We start from the raw sequence: 22933 nt of genomic DNA, 5'->3' as shown, positions 1-22933 counted from the left end.
CTGGGACACCAGAGATCACTGTCTAGCTTCCTGGAGGTGTCGTGGGACCAACAAAAGACAAAACACTGGTGAAAGGAGGTTCCCACCTGATGACTCCAAAGACGTGTTAGTTATCACTGCTCATTGGTCTGTATAGTTAAGAGTTGCCATAATAGCTTATCATAGGGCTTAGGAGGTTATTCACTGAGCACTGATCCTTTATCTAGAGCACAAATTTCTTGTGTTTATTTGAAAGAAAATGCACAATTGCTGTTGGAAATGCAGCAGTAGGTCGCTACAATGGTCTCAAACAGTAGTCGGTCTTGGCCTCAGGTCATCCACCATCCTCTCCACTCGTTGTTTGGTTTGCAGAAATGTACAATGCCAACATTTTCTTCTTCTGATTGGGCTGCATGAAAAATAATTAGAAAAAAAAACCAAGTTGTTTTACAGCTCTTCAGTTTGTATTTTTCCTGGACAACTGGATAAGATTTTAAAGAAATCTCCCCTTTTTGTCAGTCTAAATACCCCATATCCCACCCTTTAATATTACTGGTGCTGTTGTTGAGGAGGTATACTGCCTTCAGTTGTAGACTGCTGTCTCACTGCTATAGTAATATTTATGTTGCTGAGGATATGAACTGAATGCAGCTTGTTGTTGTTATACTGATTCCAATATTTGTGTTTTCTGGGGTGACCAGTGTGGAAAGTGTTTGTTGTTGTTGTTTGGTGGTTGGTAGGTGTGTGAAGGGGTACGCAATTAACCACATGCAACACAACTTTTTCTCATGGCCATTATTTAAAAAAAGATCTTGGCTCAGATATTTTTTTTCACATAAATCCCACTGATTACACAATGCAAACAGGAACTGCTTGTAGCCATAGCAGCATGACTTTCCATGATGTCAGTTTGCCAAAATGTGAACGAATAGCCTAAAACCATAGAGTGTACACTGGATAGTTTAAAATTCGATATTCAGACATTTAGTGAGATTCATCCTCAATAACTTTTCACCATATTTGTTGCTCAGTGCGGAAACAAGCTTGACTCATATTCCACAGGTGTTATTTTTACCTCATGATCTAATACTGCAGCCTGGCATCTCGGTAACTCAACAGCAGTGGGACCATCTCACAAATGCAAAACAGCCAAGAGAGCTTTTCAGATTTTTGTCAACAGCTTTCTAATTTTTTTCATCAGACACTTTAGAGCAACTCTCTCTTCATCCAGACCCTCTACCACTTCATGCAAAACCCCTTTTTTTAAATTATGCAATATAGCCAATGAGCTATAAGGGCCCATGTTTTGTCAGCAGCTCTCAGTGTTGATCACAGACACGTTGGACAACCTTCAGTTTTTAACTATAAATCACGCAACATGGCTGCAGGTATTTCTGTGACATAAACAGAAAGCGGCTTTGCATTGCACCCCCCGTGGTTACATTGTCATTGTTGATTGTGTTTTTATTTCATTGTGTTTCCAGGCGCCTGGACGGCGTTGTGTTTGAATGTGGTTGTGACATTCGCTGGATCCAGCTGTGGCAGCAGAGAGGAGAGGCTGGGCTCCACACACAGCAGCTGTACTGCAGGAACGGAGCCTCCAAGATCCGACTGCACAACATGTACATCCACAACTGTGGTAAGAGCAGGAGGAGGAGGAGGAGGAGGAGGAGGGAGGTTGTGATGTGCATTTAGAAACAGAGGAAAAGAGAAAGGAAGGGGAGGCAGCATAGTGGGGGGTGGGGGGGGGGGGGGGGGAGCGTCGGGTGGAGAGGAGACGAGCTGACGGAAGGAGACAGGAAAAGCAGGAGAAGGAGGGAAAGGGTTAAAGGTGAAATAGAGAAAAGAGAAGAGGAGCAGGGAGACGAGTGGAGGCGGGAAGGGGAGGAGGTGTGACAGAGTTCAGAGGGTGAATCTGATGTGAGGAGCTGTGCGTTGATTCTGACAGAGGCTGGAGACTCTGCAGTATTATCTCCTGGTGGTGACTCATGCCTGTGACATCTAATGTGTGTGTATGTGTGTGTGTATGTGTCAAGTTGCCTCCTTTGTACTAATTGTGTTACATTAATGAAAAGTGATTAATTGATTTGATGTGAAAATATGTAGACGCAGGCAGTGACAGGTGTGTGTTATCATGAGCATACACTGTGTGTGTGTGTGTGTGTGTGTATGTGTGTGTATTCATATATACGTGTGTGTGTGTGTGTGTGTGTGTGTGTGTGTGTGTGTGTTTTCAGACTTACCAGAGATCAGTGTGAGCCATAGCAGTGTGTTGGTGATGGAGGGCGACAATGTGACGGTGAGCTGCAATGGATCTGGATCACCGCTGCCTGAAGTGGACTGGACTGTCAGCGGCCTGCACTCCATCAACACACACCTGGTAAGGCGCGCACACACACACACACACACACACACACAGCTGTAGATTCACTGTTATCAGGATGCTTTTATAGCTTTGCAGCCACAAAATGACACAGAAAGAATGTCAGAATGGCAATTATTGAAAATGATGCCAAAATACTGAAACTGGTTATGTAACATATATTTTTCTTTTTATGGACCATTAGCGCCCTTTGAGTCATTTGATGTCACTAAGTCAAACACTGGTGATGGAAAGACACGCTTCACAGGGCTCACATTGCTTCTTTTGAATTACATGTTACCTCCATCCAGGCTAACGTGTTGTTGTCACCATAGTGGGAGAAATACTCAGATCCTTCATTTAAGCGAAAGAAGCAGGACAACAGTGTTAAAAGAAAATCTAAAGAAGCATTTCACAGCAGGAAAGATGTTCTTTTCATAAAACTAGGCTGTTATGCAGTAAAAAGACACAAATACTTTTGAAATTGGTGCCACACGACCAGAGGAGACAGAGGAAAAGGGCTGTGCACTGTACTGCATCGGACCAATACACGCTACAGCTAGATAGACGTAGGAAGCAATATGGCGGCCGGCTGGTAACAAATGATCTTGAATTATAGTTAGAGTGAACAAAAAAATGTTTCTGAAAACCTCTTTGGAGAGAAACAGGCAACACAGGAACAGAATCTTGGTTTATATTTGATCAGCACTGACTAGTTTTATCATTTGATCTTAGTACTCTCAGCCTTTATTTTTACAATACAGGAAGCAGTATGGCACCCACTTCCTGTTCATAAATTCTTGTAATACAGCTAAACAGTGCACTAAAATATGTTTCTGAAGACATTTTAGGCCAGAAATAGGCACGACAGTGACACAATCTTGGCTTAGAGTTGATCAGGGCTGCCTAGTTTGACAGTTTGGTCTTAATTGTGGGAGAGAGGTAGTGGGGGTTGGGTGGGGCAGACCTCTCTCCTAGTCTGCTTCTATACTCTTTGTGTCCATGGTGGCAAGCATATGAAAATGTAGAAGTGCAATCGATAGGTAAAAGAAAAGCCCTAGCGGTAACGCAAACCCGAATCCAAGCTGAGAGATGGGCAGGGAGATCAGGATGCTGGTAGGATTGAAGTTGACCATAGTTCATTTACACATACTACCAACATTTTTATGTCTCCGCACTGGTGATAGCCATGGCCAGCATTATGTTTTCAGGTTGTCCGCCAGTCCGTCCATCTGTCTGCCCGTCCCATTCTTGTGAGCATGATATCTCAAGAATGCGGTCAGAGATTTTTTTCAAATATGGCCCAAATGTCCACTTGGACTCAACAATGAAGTGATTAGATAACGGTGGTCATAGGTCAAAGGTCAAAGTCACTGTGACCTTGTCTGTCTCACTCTTTTGTGCATGATATCTCAAGAACGCCTTGAGGGAATTTCTTTAAATTTGGCACAAACATTCACTTTGACTTGAGCATGAACTGATCAGATTTTGGTAGTCAAGGGTTAAAGGTCAAGTCCATGTGACCACATCTGTCTCATTCTTGTGAACATGATATCTCAAGAACACTTTGAGGGAATTTCTTCAAATTTGGTACAAACGTTCACTTGGACTCAAAATTAACTGATTGAATTTTGGTGGTCAAAGGTCAAGGTCAGGGTGACGTTGCATTCATCTCATTCTCGTGAATGCAATATCTCAAGAACAGCTTGAAGGAATTTCAAACTTTGCACAAATTTCCATTTGGACTCAACAATTAACTCATTAGTTTTTGGTAGTCATAAGTCAAAGGTCAAGGTTACTGTGACCTTGTCTGCCTCATTCTCATGAGCATGATATCTCAAGAATGTCTTGAGGTAATTGCTTCGAATTTGGCACCAACATTCACTTGGACTCAAGGATGAACTGATTAGATTTTGGTAGGCATAGGTCAAAGGTCAAGTCCATGTGACCACATCTGTCTCATTCTTGTGAACATGATATCTCAAGAACACTTTGAGGGAATTTTTTCAAATTTGGTACAAACGTTTACTTGGACTCAACAATGAACTGATTGAATTTTGGTGGTCAAAGGTCAAGGTCAGGGTGACGTTGCATCTGTCTCATTCTCATGAACACGTTATCTCTTGAGCACCTTAAGGGAATTTCTTTAAATTTGTCACAAACGTCCATTTGGACTGAAGAATAAATTGATCAGACTTTCATGGTTAAAGTTTAAAGGTCAAGGTCAGTGTGACCTCACAAATTATTTTTGACCATAACTCAAGAATTTGTATGCTATGTATGACACAGCAGGAACAGAAGCAGAAATAATTGTTCAGATACTTAATTAGTGACACTCATCTTGGATGCCCACTTTGGAACCGTTCAGATTGTATAGATCTTCTGTGCTACCGGGGGGACAATGGGTGTGAAGCATCCATGTTTTCACAGACATGGATGTAAAGTGTAAGAGAAACTTAATTGGTGCATGAAGGCATGCAACTGCAGGGTGGTATTTCTAGTTATGTTACAAAGATGGTTGAAATTCAGTATCCCTAGAAATATTAAGAAGAAGAAGAAGTAGTAGCGGTATTATTGTAATACTCCCTGTAGGATTAGGATACTTTTATCCATAGTAAGTGGATATAGAGAAAAGAGAAGAGGAGCAAGTGGATTCAACCTTGAAAAGTGCAAGAATCTTGTAAGTACATCAACCTTGTCAAATATGCTAATCTACTTCAAGTGCTGCATTTAGAGATAATTGGTGACAGAATTTTTTATTTATTTATTTATTTTAATGACCAAGATGCGATATCTTAGTCTGTGACACAAGATGTGGAGAGTTTCTGCTGTCCTGATATCAATATGGAGTTCTTTCCACCATTGTGAAGCCAGGACAGCGAACAGTCATGATTAATGGCCCCTATGACTGAATTATTGTTTTATTTGACATCATTAGATAGTTAATACTGATGCAACAATGTGTAAGCAGCCTTTTACTCTCATCAGTGGTTGAGGTGGTACACGTTTTAACTACTGTGTTGGGTAATCTACTCCAGTGGACTGGGCCACTGCAAAGGGTCACAAGATAAATCATAGAGGTGATGAGATGATTAATAGGAAAGGGAAGTAGGAAAAAAAAGTTTGCTTCACAAGTTCATGTTCATATTTCTGACTTATCCTCTGATCTCTGCTTTTTCGTGAAATATTGGATAATTTGACCTCTCTTGGTTTTGAAGTTATTTAAATGAAACCATCTGAGAAGTTTAGAGGGAAATCATCTGTTTGGAACTTAAAGACATCAGAAACATGAAAAGGCCCCAGGTGTTTTTCATGGGTCAAAATCATTGGGAACAACTGGTTTAATCTTTAACAATCTAGTGTATTTTATACAAGCTTGATGTATGTTTTCTTTCCAAAAACTTATTCTGAAAACTAATGACTATGTCTCTATACTGTATGTCTTCTTTTATCGATCATTTCTCATCCAGCCAGTTTTGTTAACATAGGGGATTGATTTGTGACCCTTGAATAAACATATTTTGAATGAAATAATGCTCTCATTTTGACATAAATGCAACATGAGTAGAGCCAAAGACAAGATTAACACTCATGTGATTGGCTGAGTGCCGATCGTGTCTTTGCACATACATGAGGTACAGTAGGCCTACTGGGAAAGCTCATGCACAGGGGGAGTAGACTCATGGACATTGATTCTACTTAATGTGTGTTCCTGCATTGTTATTGGTGTTGTTTTGTTGCGTATGGTTCTCCACAATGTTCTCACTTTTTCCACATTCTCAGTATTAATGCAGTCAGCCGGTATTGTAAGAGAATCTGGTTACAGTATGAATGATGACGTTTACACTATTAGTGAGGTTTTCACACCACTAATGGCCAACCTGGTGGCTGAATTTGGATTGGTTATTTTACTTATTTTTTATTTTATTGTGTACTTCATCATGTGTATTATTTCGCTTTCACACTATTGTGATAAATACACCACCAGATTGTAGTTGTTTCTAAATAGCGTGCATGTTCTCATCTTAAATCACAATTACATGATATCATACTGTATCTAAGAATGACTTCATTTAAAGGACATAAGCCTAAAAACTCATAATCCTGACTTGTTGCCATGACAATGGCTCCAGATAGATTTTAACTATGCTTTTGAAGCACTGACAATCCAGGCTTGTGTCATATCATTAACAGTCAAGTCAGATTTACTCACTTATTCCCATGTGAAGAATAGGGCCTTGGATTAACCTGCTCTGTGCCTCTTAAATTAGATGTGCAGCATTACTTACCATGATGATCTACCCCGTGCAAAAGGAGCTAGTTTTGAGAGACTGAGAGTCCTGGCTTGAACCCACAGTGAGCCAGCTAACCCAGGCCCCAGGGACGTCACAGCAATAACAACAGCAGAGATAAACAGCAAGGAGAGGAGAACAGCGGTGTCTGAAAATGCCGTGTGGCTGTATTTGTCATCTGTGTCTTTAATGCTCGAGGTGACTTTACAGATGAAAGTCACCTCAGCCTCGGGCTTGATGTTTAAGGGTAGACTGATACTGTAGCTCATCAGGATGAGTGAGGTGTTGGGGAACCTGGCCAACTGAAGACAAGGAGGGAAGCATAAGCATTGTTTTTGGCTACTTAAAGGTGAAAAGCTGTGAATCAGTCACATTAGTGCCAAAATTTAAAATATACATTTACACTTTACATGATTGCTGCAGTTTAAGGCCTCCATTTATAAAATCAGACTAGAACACTGTATTGATTAAGTCCCACTGGTAGAGGGTACTCCTTCACTTTATTCTCTATTATTTAATCAATCAATAACTCAATTTTATTTTAATTTAGTAATTACATTGCATATGCTATATATCTTTCACATGCCTTAATGCCTCTCTCTTCTCTGTCTGTCTCTCTCATTCTCTCTCCATAGTCCAATGTATACTGGCCGAACATCCACTCTATCAACCTGACTCTTTTCAACATCAGCCGAGATGACAACAACTTCCAGCTGACCTGCATTGCGGAGAACGTGGTGGGGATGACCAACTCCTCCATCCAGCTCAATGTACAATGTGAGTTGGATCTCTGTGATGGTTAAATCTTTGGAAACTCTGGCTGTGCATTACACAGTAATTCATGGCCAGTGACACACATTTGAAATGTACACCACAGGTTCTCCCTATAAATGACCTGCTCCTACCTTGCGTACCTTGTTGCATAAATTTGTATATTAATAAGTAAATATTACTTATTGGAATTAATAAAATTCTGTATCGCTTTAAGATGCAGAGCCCATGTGTTATGTGAAGATAGGTATGTTAACATATGCTTATTTTCATCTCCTAATTTGCATAGCCTGTGGGTTTATTATCAGCAAGGTAAATGGTGGAACATAAGTATGCTGAGGGCAAAGAAAAAAATCAAGAGTCAAATTTCTTGAAAGGCCACTGAAACTGATTCTGATTCTCAGTAGCATGGCCCAAGGCCTGAACATAATGTAGAATAATATCATCAGGACAATAATGACATAAGAAAAATGTGGAACCAAATGTTGATTTATATTGGTTTTAGGTTTAGAATTGTAACACCCATGGTTTGACTGATGAAGTTTTATTTAAAACCTGGGTTAATGACAAGTGAAAACATCTGGGGCTGAAAATTGAAGCCAACGCTGAAGTGCTAAAAACTGCAATTCCTCTAATGACCACTTGAAGCTGTCTAAGATGGCGATGACTAAAATGCCAGACTCAAGGCTTCAAAACGGGGATCCACAAACCAGTGGGTGATGTCACGGTGGCTACATTCATTATTTTTACACAGTCTTTGGACTACAGTCTAATCTGATTGCATCAGTTTTTTTAATTTCACATTATACGACCATGAGCATTTTTTACTAGAAGGTACTAGAAGCTAACACCAGCATGTTAACATGTTCACAATGCTAATGCTAATGTTAAGATAGTAAAATGTTTACCATATCATCATTTTTAGTTGAGTGTTCTCAGTTTTTGTATGAGCTTGATTAAACAGTGCAGCTGATGCTGATGGGAGTGTCAGTACTATCGCAAGTAAACCAAAGTTCCGGACAAATGTGAATTTTGACCTTATCTGTATTATCAGAGATCAAAATGTATTACAGTTTAATGGGAGCATGAATGTCTGTGTAAAATTTCATAGAAATCCATACCATAGTTATCAAGGCACGTCGCTAAATGCCAAATATGTCAACCTCAGGATGCTGTTGGAGGAAAATTCAAATATTAACCACTAAAATGGTGGACTTTCAGACCAATATTGCCTTCTCTATATCCATGCCATCCAATTGGCTAAATGTGCTAGGGTGTCATGTTGTATGCTCTTACACAGTTAGTAGGGTTACCACATGGATAAATCTAGTGTGGGTGTCTGTACTGGCAAGCAACCTTCATCAATCGTGCAATTAAAGAAATATCCATCCCGTTACCACAACATTTGTAATGTCTCCATTAATAGCTTTATAATTAATCGTTTCTCGGGTATTAGATCTTATTTGATCAGTCTTCACAGAGGCTCTTAATACGACTCTAATGCTTAAAATGTCAAATTATGCTGCTCTGTGGCCGAAGGTGCTAATCACTGAACACTGCTGGTGTAGTGATTGTTTGGAATCAAATCTAAGCCGACCACTGAGCTAGTGGCTTATCCACATTAGACCCATCAGCTAATCTAGGGACAACCATGGTTTAGCGGCAAGGCTGGTATGATTAATAAACCATGCACCGAAAGACAGCACAATTTGAAAAATACTTTGAGTGATGAAGTGACATTTGCACAGCTGACAGCTTCATTGTTAGTCTTCTGCCTGTCAATCATTTTGGGAGGCATACATCAAGGTCCCACGGCTACTGTAACTATTTATTTATAGCCAAGACAAGCTGCCGTTGGTGGGTTAAAGGAATAATTCACCACACAGATGACCGTTTGTATTTCAATTACTTGACCCCTGTTACGCTGAATTCTCAAATAAAACTTTGCCTTTCTCGCATGCCTCCAGAGAGCGAAGAATCGAAAAATGGAGAAAATTCTTGATCAATTGAAGCAAAAGGGGGCCATGTCTAAAAACAGCAAAACTACATCAAAACATCTGCTTGCTTGCAAATTCTGACACAATCCATGCGTGTTTGATCCAGGCCTCATTTATCCAGTCATATGCTCAGCACTTCCCAAACACATTACATTACCTTGCGGTCAGCCCTTTCCAACAGGGACTGAAAGTGAAACTTATCTCTCTTCTAAGCCAGACTCTATTGACAAAAACAATAATGTTACCTGACTCCTGTTACACAGGAGCTGCTGGTCTACCACTGCCTCCATCACCTAACCTGTTTGTGTTACAGCCTTACCTTTGGTGGTTTAAAGGTTTAGTTCAGATTCACCAAAGTCACACAATAACAAACAAAAATACCAATCTAGGCAGCAGCTCCCTTGTTCACCAAGGTAAAATTGCTGTTTTTGTTTGTAGTCTGGCTTTGAAGAGAGCATAGATGACGTTTCACTTTCAGTTCAGGCCCCTGTTCAAAAGTCCTGTCTGTTTGGGAAGTACTGATCATAAGAATGCTTTGATATAGTTTTGCTGTTGTTAAACACAGTCGCTTATTAATCAAGGATTCTCTCATTTTTTTGATTTTTATTTTTATTTTTTTGTTCACCACAGGCATACATAACAGGTGAATATTTGATACACAAATAGTCATTTGGGTCAGTGAAGTATTCCTTTAGAGACAGCAGGTCTGCCAGCTGTGGTTTTGAATGACTATAGGGAACAACTAACACCGGTGGTTTCCTGGCTCAATAATTTCACTGTTTTGGTTCATTCTACCACTCTCATCAGTGTTGTTTCCAGAAGCAGCGGGCAGATAAAGGTCTGATAAATGGACTGTACACTACCTGCCCAGCACTAAATGGGTGACGAAGTGAGTGACTTACTTGTGAACATAGTGGAATATTTAGCAGGTAAAAAGTCAGATTCTTCTCTGAGGAGTTGATAGAAGCTATGGTTAAAGGAAAGTAAATTTTGGACTTTTGTCAGGGTGCCAGAAACATGATTTCAAACAGCTAGCATGTTACATCAACTTAGAAGGTCCTAGTACAGCTTGTCTGTCTGTGATGCTTGTTTCTGCTGCCTCCAAGTGGCCAAAAAAATCAGTTAATTCATGTTTAGCCAAGTGGTTTTGTAACCTAAATTTAACAACACATGGGACGTAGGACTCAAATTGTGGTCTACAGTGTCCAAGTCCTGTTCTTTGTACAGTCAACCATAAACCAACCGTACTTACATGTAATCCAGAGAGTAATCACATTTCCTACAAAATGTTTTTCTTTTCAAATCACATAAGTATATATACAGATTTTGAAAGAGACAGAGCTGTCTGTGCAGATTTGCAGCTGTTTTGATGAACAGCTCAAACTCAATGAATAGAAAGGAAGGATATTGACTGCGTTGCCTCAGTTTTGTTGAATCACCTTAAATTATCTTAAATCAATAACAACATGTTGCATTATGCTATTAGGATTATTATATCAACTGTGAATAGACATTATATGGAGATATTATTAGCTGATGTATTTGGGTTCTCTGTCATGTTCCCAAAGTTATATAACATGTAGGTCACAACAGAAATGGTTATGTTTTAGTTTAGCTAGACAAAATGTGGCAGACAGCAAAGACTAATACTGTAAGAAAGGAAAATAAAATCCTTTTTTTTAGAATGCAGCTGGTACAGTACGAATGCTCGGAGGCAAGACCACTAGTTTTCTTCTGCATGAGATGCGTTTCATGGCAGCTTTGATGGACTTGTGTTGGGGACTGAAATATATCTTGTATTAATGACACTGACAGTCTAAGAGAATAATTTACAGCAGTGAAAAAAATCACCTTTATCAAGCAGAACAGCCAAATTATGCAGGTACATTTAGAATGCAATGAGGTGTTACACAGTTACAAACCAAATGAAATTGATGTAGCCAATTAGCAAGAATATACCCTCCAGCCCACATGAAAACTCAGCCTTGATCTGAGCGGGAAGAGAAAAGGAAAAAAAAAAAAAAACACCCTCAGCAATGATAAAGCAATGATTTGGTAACCATCGGAATGTTCCTCTAATATCCAGACCACGAATTACACTATACATGTCAGCTCTTACATAAGTTCACCCTGTGGATTGCCCCTGGGCAGATTTGGGACGGACTGTATTCAAAGCCAATATTTATCAAAGGTGCCTGACATTTTTCTCTTTGTAGCAAGCTTGCTGTTGTAGAGCACAATCTATTGTGGCTGTTTGCAATGCATCACGCTACAGGACAGGGGAGATTTGTCACCAATTCAAACACTCCCTACTCGAGCAGAGCTGCTAAGGACCGTGCTAGAATGACAGATTGACTTTGCAACATCTAGTCTTCAGGGCTTCCTCCTCATGGACAGACACTCTATGGATGTACATCTCCAGGCATTTTTTTTTTTTCTGTTGACACTCTCTGCTGGTGCTGCAAATTAACTTATTAATTTTTCACCACATGCTCCGATGGTAATTACATTTCCTCCCCTGTGCAGCCTATTGTCTCTGGAAATGTCATAAAATAGCTTAAACTGCTGCTCTGATTAGGGAGTAATCTGATTGACAGCGAAATTACCAGCCGTCAAGTAACATTCTCTGCATTCAAAGATGAGTTCCCTACTTTAGCGAAACTGTAATTAACCACAATGCAAATTCTGCAGACCCATTGTTCTGCTGCTGTCTGCAACAATGGCAGCTCTACAGCATTGTGGACTCACATAACTTACCGTGTTTTTCCTTTAGTCCTACTGTATAGGCAGGTGTTGCTCTCTATGGAAAACAAGGCACTGACTAACGCTTAGGTTAGTTGTTATGCTCCCTGAGTAGCACTACAGTTAGAGCAAAGCATCACCTCTAATATAAGTAACTAATGTGGGAATGAAGTGATTCCATCCCTCCAGAGACTCTACATAATATCACTTTGCTGCTTCTTACAGGTTAAAATCTCAATCACTATGTGGTTTACCCCAGAGGGAATATCTATCCAGTTAAACTCCCCTGTCATCGTCAGCCATGATGTCCTATCTGGCTGGAACATGGCATTTGATATATGTCACCAGTGTTACCACTAGATAACATTGCTCAACTAGGCTTGCACTTAGTGTTCTCACTGATCAAAGGCATGTAGTTATCAAAGCTTGTCATCTATATGAGCGCCACGAGGACACCATGTTGTTACCGACCAGTATGGAGCACAGTAATGACTTGTATTGTATTGACTGAGATGGAGGTGACAGCCATGCTGAGGGGAAAATGGATCGGTCGCTAACTGTCCATCAACGAGAATTTCATGTTTTTTTTCCTCTCTCTTTCTCTCTCTTTAGGCTGCACAGCTATACACCGCCCTCACTTCATGCCCATCTTCCTCCCTCCTCTCTCTTTCTTTTCTCTCTGCACTATCTTGTCTCTTTCTTCCTGCGCACAAAATCACAGCTCTGCACACACCCCCACACCAGCACGTTCACACACACACATGCCTTAGCCTTTAGTGCAATTGAATGACTTTATTGTCACTATTGTCTAGCAGGAACAATATCACCAAAGCAATTTATGAAATGACAGCTTTCAAACACCGAGAAACACTTTATTCATCTTTTTTTTTTTTACCGGATGATTATTTGGTTTGAAAACACAAGCAATCCTTTGGTAGACAGTCAATGACAATCATAATGACCAGGGCAGTTACTTTTATTATCAGTCTATCTGACAATCGTTCATATATTAATCAATCACAGTCTATCACTACTAGTAATGATGGGCTATGCTTGAAAAGAACTAGTTTGTACACCATGTTGTCTGACTACGTCAAAGTACAGAAGTGTTTCTACCTGTTCTGAACGGCCACACTAGAAGGCGTTTAAAAATTGGGATCACGGCTTACATTTTCTGACAGCCTGTCCTGGAAGGCATTGATAGTGTTGTGCTTGGTTGTTCATATCACAAAATGACAGAAATAGTTGTGTTAAGAATGAAACGAGAGGGAGCTTGAGAGAGATTTCAAATTCCTTAGTCCAGAAGTTTGTCCAAACAAACAAACAACAAACAAAACAAAACACTCAAGCTGGATTACCATCTGATCAAAATGGTCCAAGTGGGCAGCTGCCCATTTTCAATGAGTGTCAATAGGTTGTATGTTATTAAGTGCAAACTTATTTGTAAGTGCAAATTGGTTACAACTTTGCACTGCAAAAGGACAATATCAGCTATCACAGAATCTGTGTTATAACCTTATGTTGGCCTTGTCTTGGAGACAACCTTTTTAGCCATTCTAAAAGCATCACAGTGATGGTCGTTCACCACTTTGGTCCAGACTGAAATATCTCTACAACTATTACAGGGATTGTCATCAAACTTTGAACAGATATTCATGGTCATCAGAGGATAAATCCTAATGACTTTGAAGGTTCACTGACCTTTCCTTTGGTGCCGCCAGCAGGTCAAATTTTTTATCCACCAAAATATCTCAACATCTTCCAGATGCGTTGGCCCCAAACTTTGCGAAGACATTGAGGATAAATCCTACTGACTTTGGGGATCTCCTGACTTTTCATACAGTGCCACTATGAGGTTCTAAGTGAAAAGCCTCAACAAATATTAGATGTAGTGCCTTGAAATTAGCTTCAGACATTCATGTCCTTCTCAAAATGAATTGTAACAATCTCAAATTTTGGACCAAATACCTGCATTTACATCAGCCTCAGCTGTACTTCATGTTCTGCATAACATGCTAAACAAAGATTGAAAAAATGGTAAACATCACACCTCCTAAACATAAGCATGGGAATATTGGTATTATGGGGGACGCCCAGGTATTTCCCTGCGTAGAGCGTGTACCATTAAGCTGAGTCCGTACTGAAGCGGCACGGGTTCAAGTCTGGCCCAGGCCCCTCCATCCTCTCTCTCCCTTGTCATATCCATGTCTGTCTCTCAATAGAGCATGAAAAAAAGCAAAAAATATAAAAGAAAAAAAAAACATTGTCATCATGAGCATTTTGCCATGTTGGTGTAAATGTGTTTTCCCCACACAGAAAACCTAATCCAAGTCCTATTACTCACTGGATATCTGGGCAAACAATGGAGCTGCCATACAGTCTGCCTTGTGTACTGTTCTAACAGTAATGGGAACTTGGAGGCTTAGAGGGTACATACACAATACACAAAGGATCATAGGTATGGAGAAGGCAATAGGGGCTGAAAAACAAAACTTTTGCCCTGGGTCCTTGAAACAGGTTAATCTGGCCATCCAAATCCCCTATGTGGTGCTTGTGAGAATCAAATATTTGGTATTTTTAATTAACAAACACTTTAACTAACCCTGGCCCTATTTCTAATTAAATTGTAGGCTGATAACATGTACAAGTACATAGCATGAAACCGCAGGTGGAGATTCACTGGGGCAGCTGCAGTGTTGTCTGAATGACAGCATAAACACACACACAGTCTACCATGATACAGCAAATGTAAACAGGATTGCTCACACAAGCCTATAGAAATTGCAGCTTTCATTGAGGCCCAGCAAAAGACAAAACAGTGGTGTATAATGAGTATATGTGTAAGTGGTGGAGGTGGGTGGATAGGTTTGGGGGTAGGGTGGGGTGTGGGTTGGGAGGTGGGGTGCCTAGTATGTAGAACAGACACATAGAGAGACTGCCAGGTAATACCATCTGCCAAATATTTCCTTTTGATGATGTAGCTGCATGAGTGACTCATTGCAAAGACAAATCAGTGGATGAATTGTTTATGAAATGTATCTGATGGTATTAAAGTGATGAATTGCCTCTCAGCTTGGCGGCATTGTGGACCCAGAGGTGTGTTGCTGAACGTCAGGAGAGAGAAGCTATGTGCTTGTTTTTAGAGAGGAGATTCCTCTTTCTATTTCAAGCAAAACGAGTCCCTCTCTCTGTTTGTTTTCCTTACTGTCCTATGCACTGCTGCAATATGTAACACACAGTAAAAGGCTCATTGCCACTCCCAAGCTAGAAACCTACCTCCTAAATGTCATGCTTCCCAGAACAAATCAAAACAGCTTTGTGTTTAGTCTGCTGAAGCATTTCTTTTGAGGTTCTTCAAAGAAGTAGGGCAGGTTTTCATCAGCCCAAGGGTTGCAGAACTTTCTTCTAAAGGTCTTTGTAATACTTCAAGCTACATTATAACTAAAAATCAGACAGACTGATGAGGGTTTCAAGAGGGGAAAATAACTTTATGTGATCCAGGAACTGCTCATTCTGCTTTCTCGATGCTATGGATCGAGTGTCAGTATGACTAAAATGTTTATATCATTTAAATGACACGGTTTCTTTTCTTCTTCACCGCAGTTCCTCCAGTCATCCTGAGGCTGGCTGAACCTGAGCAGCGCCACGATACCTGCATTGAGTTTACAGTTCGGGGTTACCCCCATCCCAAGCTGCGTTGGTTCTACAAGCAAAAGGAGATTGTCCAGAATGATTACATTCGAACTGAGATGGACTTCTACCAGGACTATCTGGAAGGCTGTCTGACCTTCCAGAACCCAACACACATCAACAACGGGAACTACACTCTGGAGGCCAGCAACCCTCTGGGAACAGTCTCCAAGACAGTGTATGGTCACTTCCTTATGGACCCAGGTATTGATGAAGGTGAGTGGGTTGTTTCTGCTTGGTGGCTATTAGTCACTGCACTTGTGGTTGATGAGTGATGCACTGTTGGCAGCTTGCAGCGGTGATGTCCCCATAATCACAATAGCGATTATACTCATGGGTAAAACATCATTTATACAAGGATTATTAAGACATTTTTACTGCCTAAACATCGCCGTCATTCTTCTGGGTTTAAATGAAAATAAAAGCACAGGAGAAAAGAAGAAATACTGCCAAGTAACTCCCCGATTCCCACAAGAGCTAACATGGCCCACTTTTTGGGGAATGAGCCTCACGATTGGAACAAGTCTTCGACTAGTTGAATTTCTTGTTTAAACTACCTGTTGTATGAATTATAGGTTCCATCCCAGGTGGAAGAACTATTGGGAGCTTTTAGTTTTTATTAAAAACTCCCTTCACAGGGTGCAGGTTGTGGAGCTGATCCCTGCTGGCTGGATCACAGCCAGGGTTCATCCACAGTTCAGTCAGGTAGATTGTTCACTTGCAGTTCATCCTGAGTTCACAGGGAGGGGGAATAAACCCACAAAGACTGGCAAATTTCTCCCCATGGTCAATATTCCAAGGTTAATACCATGTGTCAGTTTATTGACATAGCATGACTTTCTCTGTCTTCTCTTTTGCAGACATAGAGGAACTAGGTGAGTGTTTCTCTTTTGAAATTCAACCCTGCTATTATTTTTTATTATTATTTGTATTTTTTTTTTCAACTACTTGTTTGTTTGGTGTCAGTATGCACACGCAAACACATCACTTATCATTGGAATATCACTGTTAAGATAGTAACCATGGAGAAATTTGTTCACTTTGTGTTGCAATTCATAAAAAGCTGTTAAGCACTGCTGCTCAATTTCTAGACCCTGATAGTATTATTAATCTCCATGAAGGCTTTGCAAAACATAGCATTCGGACTGAATGCTATATTCATTCAGATGCCTTGCTCAAGGCATCTCAAGCTAGTGATCTGGTAGGTGACTCTGATCTCCCCAGACAGTCTCAAGATTTGAACTGCCAACATCAGAGTCCAAAAACCTGCCCTTTTCAGGTTGTTTGAGGTCTCTAAAGGAGGACAGCATTCAGCTCAGTGGCTTGTGGTTTCCTAAATTCACCAGACACTTCTTTGCCGTTTTTATGGGGGATTTGATGCTTCAGTGATGCCCTGCTTTACCCTTGTACGTTTCCATACACTCTCACAGTAAGGTAACCTGTATAGCCACAGTCTACCTCTGCTGGTTCTTTCTGCTGGTTCACTAAGTCCTGCTCCCCTTACTTACTGTTTCACCTGTTGATAACGGGGGCAGATTTACCACTCAAAATTCTTATTTTTTTAAGCAATGGGTGGTAGACAAAATCAGACTTCTCTTTGTAGCATGCAACTATCAACTTTGCCAGATTTTATTGGCTGTAGCTATTAAGCAAATAGTATTAGCTAAGCTTGAATGCTTCAAGATAACTTATTTTGCAACAACAACTACAACAACACTGATGTTGGACACTCACTTGGCCTGGGCAAATCATAGGTCTGCGTCTTGCGCTACATCATTAGCAGCCATATATATCCATCCTGATGGCTATGCCCCTGCAGTAGAAATCCCTTGCAACAATGGCAAAATGGCCATTTACAGACTGTGTTATTCCAGCTCTTGTCATTAAGGAGTACTACAGCAGCAACCTTCCTGTGCCCAGGATTAAGTAGAGTGAAAATTCAGTAAATCTAATAAAGAGAAAGAGACAAGTTAGCTCTTTGCTGACCCTTGACATTGCGTTCATATGTTGGTTACTGCTGATAACTGGATGGCGTCATTGTGAAGGCGTAGCGCTCACCCTCCTGTTCCCCCTTGGTTAACACTGTTGAGTGTTTACCAGAAGTGAGCACTGTTAGCTGCTATTGTTCAGGCATCTCCATGTTAAGAACCGTGTCCATTTGCCCTGAATTTTGCAAAGAGCTCCTTAAACTTTAGATTGTTTTTGGTTTTGTAAAGGTTTAAAAGAGGAATCACCCTTTAAACTCTGGTAATCAACTCCATGCACACTGTCTCAACATGTGAAGAGACAGACTGAGTTTGACATGCAACAGCCGTTTGACTTTAAGGGCACCCCAGGTTTTAGTCATTCTCTTTAAAGGGAGTTGTATACAGCAACTCAGCGGGCATTACGCTTCCTCTCCAACCCTTAACTAACCAGCCGCGATGTAAACAAGCTAGTTTCCCACCCCGTTAGCTGGTAATGTGTGAATGTTTGTGAAGCGGTAAGTGCAGTCATATTGCTGGAACGATGCTTTGGCCGTCTCTCGCACTGAATCGTAAATCTCCTGCGTGTGATGTGTGGTTTGGCCCCAGGCTGTTGTGGCAGCCTCACTGTTGATGGCTTAAACTAAGTGGGCCGGTCTGATCTCTGACCTTCATCAGAGTCTTCTTCCATCTCCATATGAGGCCATTCTTTCTAATCAGCCATGGATTATAAAGCTGCAGCATGGCCTGGGATGGAGACGGATGGACGCCGCTGACTGTGTGGCGAGCTGCATTAGGCAGCAACGACTTTGTGCCGCCACACATGCACGCACGCTCGCACAGCTTCTGGGAGTGAGGCAGGTGAGGGAGAGGTGTTTAGGTGATGAGAGTGTGAAACATTATAGCAGCGGTGTGTGAGGGAGTTGAGCTGTGGAAGGGAGACTGACAGGCTGACTGATACTAACGCTGCTGAGGAGAGAGGAGGGCAGGGGGAGGAGAGGAGAGAGGGACAGAGTCAGGGCACACACACTCACACACTGAGCAATGCACTTTAGTGTACTGTGTGTGTCTGAGCCAGTGGCAGCCAGTCTACCATGTGGCCATTAATTTGCCCACAATTACTCTCTGATGTCCTGGCTGGAGGCCTCAGACTGGAGTTTCCCTGACACCAGTTCATTTCGTTTCATGGCTCTGTCTCTGTCCTCTTCTCCTTCCCCTCCCAAGACCTCTGCTGTTTGCCAAAACTCTCATTTGTAGAGGCATGTCATGTAGCAATTTAACACCAAGAGATTAATTTCAGGATCATTTTGAGACATTAATATCACTACAGTACTAGGGTTCCGCGACATGACTTGAGTCCAGCATCCAGTCAAGTCTGAGAACTTGGGTCAGATTTTTTTAAATGAAGGTGTCAAGTTTGAGTTGGTGTGGTGCAGTTTTCCAGCTGATTTAATTTCACCTAATTTGACATTTGGTGCTCTTGGCTGTATGAGCTTCTTTTCTGTTTTCTGCCTGTATAATCATGTATAATTCTAAAGCAGCTTGTTTTAATTATTCTGTGTCCTTTTCTATGTACAAGCACAAGCATGCATTTGTGCTAGAAAAAATTCACGTCTTTTCTGTCATTACCATAAGAAGCTTGGGTCTGGTTAAAACTCTGAATAACCAGCCCAGTTGGCAGAAGAAAATGTTGCTATTGTATGTCACTGCATTTGTGCATTTTCTATGTATTATATCAACATTTGTAAAGTTACGTAATATATGAGCTGACTTTATCATCAGGAGATTGAGGGGATGATGAATTGCGCGTCACCTGGGCGAGACACCTGCCAAGCTGCAGACCACTATTCAAGACCAGCATACTACAGAACTGTTGTGATTTAGTCTTTGCAGTGTTCCCAGTGGCTTTAAGGCACTAAATTGGGGTGTCGGGGGGGCGTTAAGTTTCAATGTATCTGCTACATAATATCCTGAATGCAAATATATCACATCCGTGGTCTGGAGAAACATTCAATGTCAACATTTTTTCTAGGGATTGAATTGGCACAGCAGACTTCAGGCTTTGTCAGGAACCTTGTGACAGGTGTCAGACTTTGGTGTGCATTTAATAAGGCTGAGCACACTTCTAACTGAAAGCCTTTTACCAGCCTCTACATACACAAATGCATTCTTCATTTTCTAACATTGTCTCAAGCTTTCATTGTGCAGAGCAGTGGCAAGGTTCTCCCTGTTTACATCAATCCAGTTCCTAAAGGGAGGACAGTTTCAGTCTGCGTCCAGAGATTTAACATATATTCAATACTCCAAAAAACATGAGGGGCAAGTGCTCTTATTTTCAAGAGTTTAAATGAAATGAAAGACATACAAATGAGGAGAGCAAAGAAGATGTTTTCAACTAGCAATTAGATCTATCACAAAGCATTTATAAAGCCATTTGGCTTTGTGGAGATACTGAAAATATGCTCTCAATTATATACACTAGAGAGCACATTGGGTCGTCTTATTCTAGCCTGTTAGGCTGTGCATTAACCCATGTAAGTGTTACTTACACACTTATTTAATGTGATAATAGGTGCATAAACAGGTTCACACAGAGGATTAAACCATGGACTGAAAAGAAGCTGCTTATTCCTGTGCATCCACTGTGCATAAGAATACACTGCAATAAAGAACCACACAAAGTGTGAAAGTCAGTCTACTACATATTTACTGTAAATAAGTGTGGGAGTAAAGCACAGCCATTAAAGGTTTCTTCTCAGCCACTGATGTGTGTTTTGTGTTTTTGTGTTGCAGCTACTCCGACGCCATCAGAGGGAGAGTCAGGCCCACCAGATGAAGATACGTTTGGGGTAAGTTTTCTGCATAATGATGTTGATGAAACAGCTGCTAAAGATGTTGCCCCTGGTCTCAACAGAGAGCTGCTCTATGTTTCAACACAAATCTTTTTTGTGTTTTCTTTTTTTTTTTTTTTTTGTCAAAGGACCCTTGTAGGGGTTTTTACTGTTGACATGCAGCTTTGAGGCACAAAGACTACAATACACAAAACAATGTAACAGTCATTTTTCAGTGTTGTATGCTCGGCTATTAACGATGTTGATGATGGTAAAAATGCAGTGTGTGCTGCTTAAATGTTATGTAATGTCGGGGATTCTGTATAGTTTTTTTAAACCAGCGCTGGTGAGTTATTCCACTGAAGTGCAGTAGATCGAACGAGATGCTAACACTACCATGGTTAATGAGCTTTTTAGATCGTAGACATTTTTACATTTCCCCAGGAAAAGCAGCCCAGTTGCTAGGAGAAAATGTTGCCATAGTATATTTCTGCAAACCTCTGACATGTTACATGTATGTGTCATGTTATCATATCAGTGTCTCAGAAAATATGTAGTTCTGATTACCTGTATGTTAGTCTCCATATACAGACTCTCCATTCAGTGAATGTAGAGTCTGTAGGCAAACCCCGGAGATCTTGCCTTCGGAAGAAGAGCGGAAGAGCCCTGGTTTCCAGTTGTAGGTTGTTTGTAGTCCACATGATATTGACCAATCACGTTTGAGCCGGCTTCAGTTGTTGCCAGGTTAAACGGTCTGTGTGGTGAACTAACGGGGTGGAACATAATTGGCGTCACTGCAAACTCTGAATCCATCGCAGTGGTTCTGCATATTTACTTACATATAAATGGAAGTTGGAAACGGAAATTCGCCTCCTCCACCCAAATCAAACCGGAATGCCAAAAAATCAGGGGTCTGCCCCCAGAGGCTGTATCGCCATCTGCCGGAAGTCAGATGCCAAATACAGCTGATGGGTTCTAAGAATGCCTGTATATGAACTGCCTTTGTCATGTCGAGGCAGAAGGGAAAGTGGAAGATGTGACTACAAGGGGATGGTGGTCAAGCTGTAGACCATGAAATATCACATAAATACATGATATGAACACAATCTCTTAGTACCACAATATGTGGTGGTGGCACATTACGTCTTAAATTACACGGTGGTGGCTCGCTCTTCATGCTACCTATGGGGTCATAACATTAACCACCCCCAAATGCATGACGTCATTGAACCAGGAAATTTGCATGTCCAACACGACGAAGGATCCTAATTGACTTTCCACTGGCATTATCCTGTGGTGCCCCCACATAATATTAACACATTACATGCCACCACTATGTAAGGTGGTGTTAAGAGGCGTGGTCACTTCATGTATTTTGACCAGGTTGGTCCAAGACCAACAAAAACACAAGCCCATTTGAGACATTGCGTTGTCTCCAGCGGTGTTTGTGCAACCAAACCTGTGTGGGGTGTTTTTTTGCAACACATTGTGGTGTTTTTAGAGACAGGCTTCCAGGTACTTTAAGCCAAAACCTGATCTTCTCCTGACTATACCCACAGACTGTAGAAACAATGGATGTAGCTACTCTGATGTCACTCATTGTTTTGTTGACTACTGTTTTGAAGCCTCATGTCCTGCATTTCAAACAACAGTAGTGAGTGAGAGGCTGGAGCAGAGACTGGACTGAGAACCCAAGGACGCTACCAGCAGACAGCCTGTCACTTAAAGCAGCCCACCCTTAATTATGCATAACTTTAAGCCTTGATAAAATGTTAACAGCTGAGTTATAAAAAAAAATCACCCCCCGTCCAGTTGACATAAATGGGTGTCTATGAGAATTGACTGGCTTTTTGTAGCCAGCCTCAAGTGGCCAATCAAGGAACTGCAGTTTTTGGCACTTCTATGTTGGCTCCATTTTTCAGCCCTGGAGGTTGCTGCTTGACCATAACCAATTGGTTTTTATGGATAAACATAACCACAAGTTAACCATTGTTGTTGTTATAATGTAAAGTTTCAACATGCTGCATTGTTACGTACAAATGTGACAAATCTGTGGTTTGCAGAAATGTGCAGTGCCAGCATTTATTTTGATGATTGGGTTGCAAAAAGCACAGGTATAATTAATAACACTGATAATGGCCAACTACTACTGTGGGTAGTAATCTAGTTAGCAGGGCATGCTAAAGATTGCAGCTTACATTGGAACTTATAAAGACACTGTTAAATGTTAAATAAATTCCTTACACTTTTTACTCTGGTGTTTTTGGTGTTGGAAGGTATTTCTCTTAATCCAGCCCCATGCACA

The 22933-nt window shown here is 41.0% G+C and overlaps 1 protein-coding gene across 3 annotated transcripts in view; it reads left to right on the top strand.

Annotated features, from left to right (window-relative positions):
- Positions 1–22933, top strand: part of ntrk3b (neurotrophic tyrosine kinase, receptor, type 3b) — a 257785-nt gene that overhangs the window by 123550 nt on the left and 111302 nt on the right. For 2 of the 3 annotated variants that reach the window (XM_078161658.1, XM_033625911.2), the window contains exons 5-10: positions 1464–1618; positions 2217–2359; positions 7269–7410; positions 15747–16049; positions 16694–16708; positions 20591–20646. In XM_078161658.1, the coding sequence (XP_078017784.1) occupies positions 1464–1618; positions 2217–2359; positions 7269–7410; positions 15747–16049; positions 16694–16708; positions 20591–20646 (814 nt within the window). The remainder of the gene's footprint in view (positions 1–1463; positions 1619–2216; positions 2360–7268; positions 7411–15746; positions 16050–16693; positions 16709–20590; positions 20647–22933) is intronic. The other variant, XM_033625920.2, reaches the window with a different exon arrangement.

Source organism: Epinephelus lanceolatus, chromosome 2 (assembly GCF_041903045.1).
Source record: "Epinephelus lanceolatus isolate andai-2023 chromosome 2, ASM4190304v1, whole genome shotgun sequence".
NCBI lineage: Eukaryota > Metazoa > Chordata > Actinopteri > Perciformes > Serranidae > Epinephelus > Epinephelus lanceolatus.
This window is presented reverse-complemented; position numbering and strand designations above follow the sequence as displayed.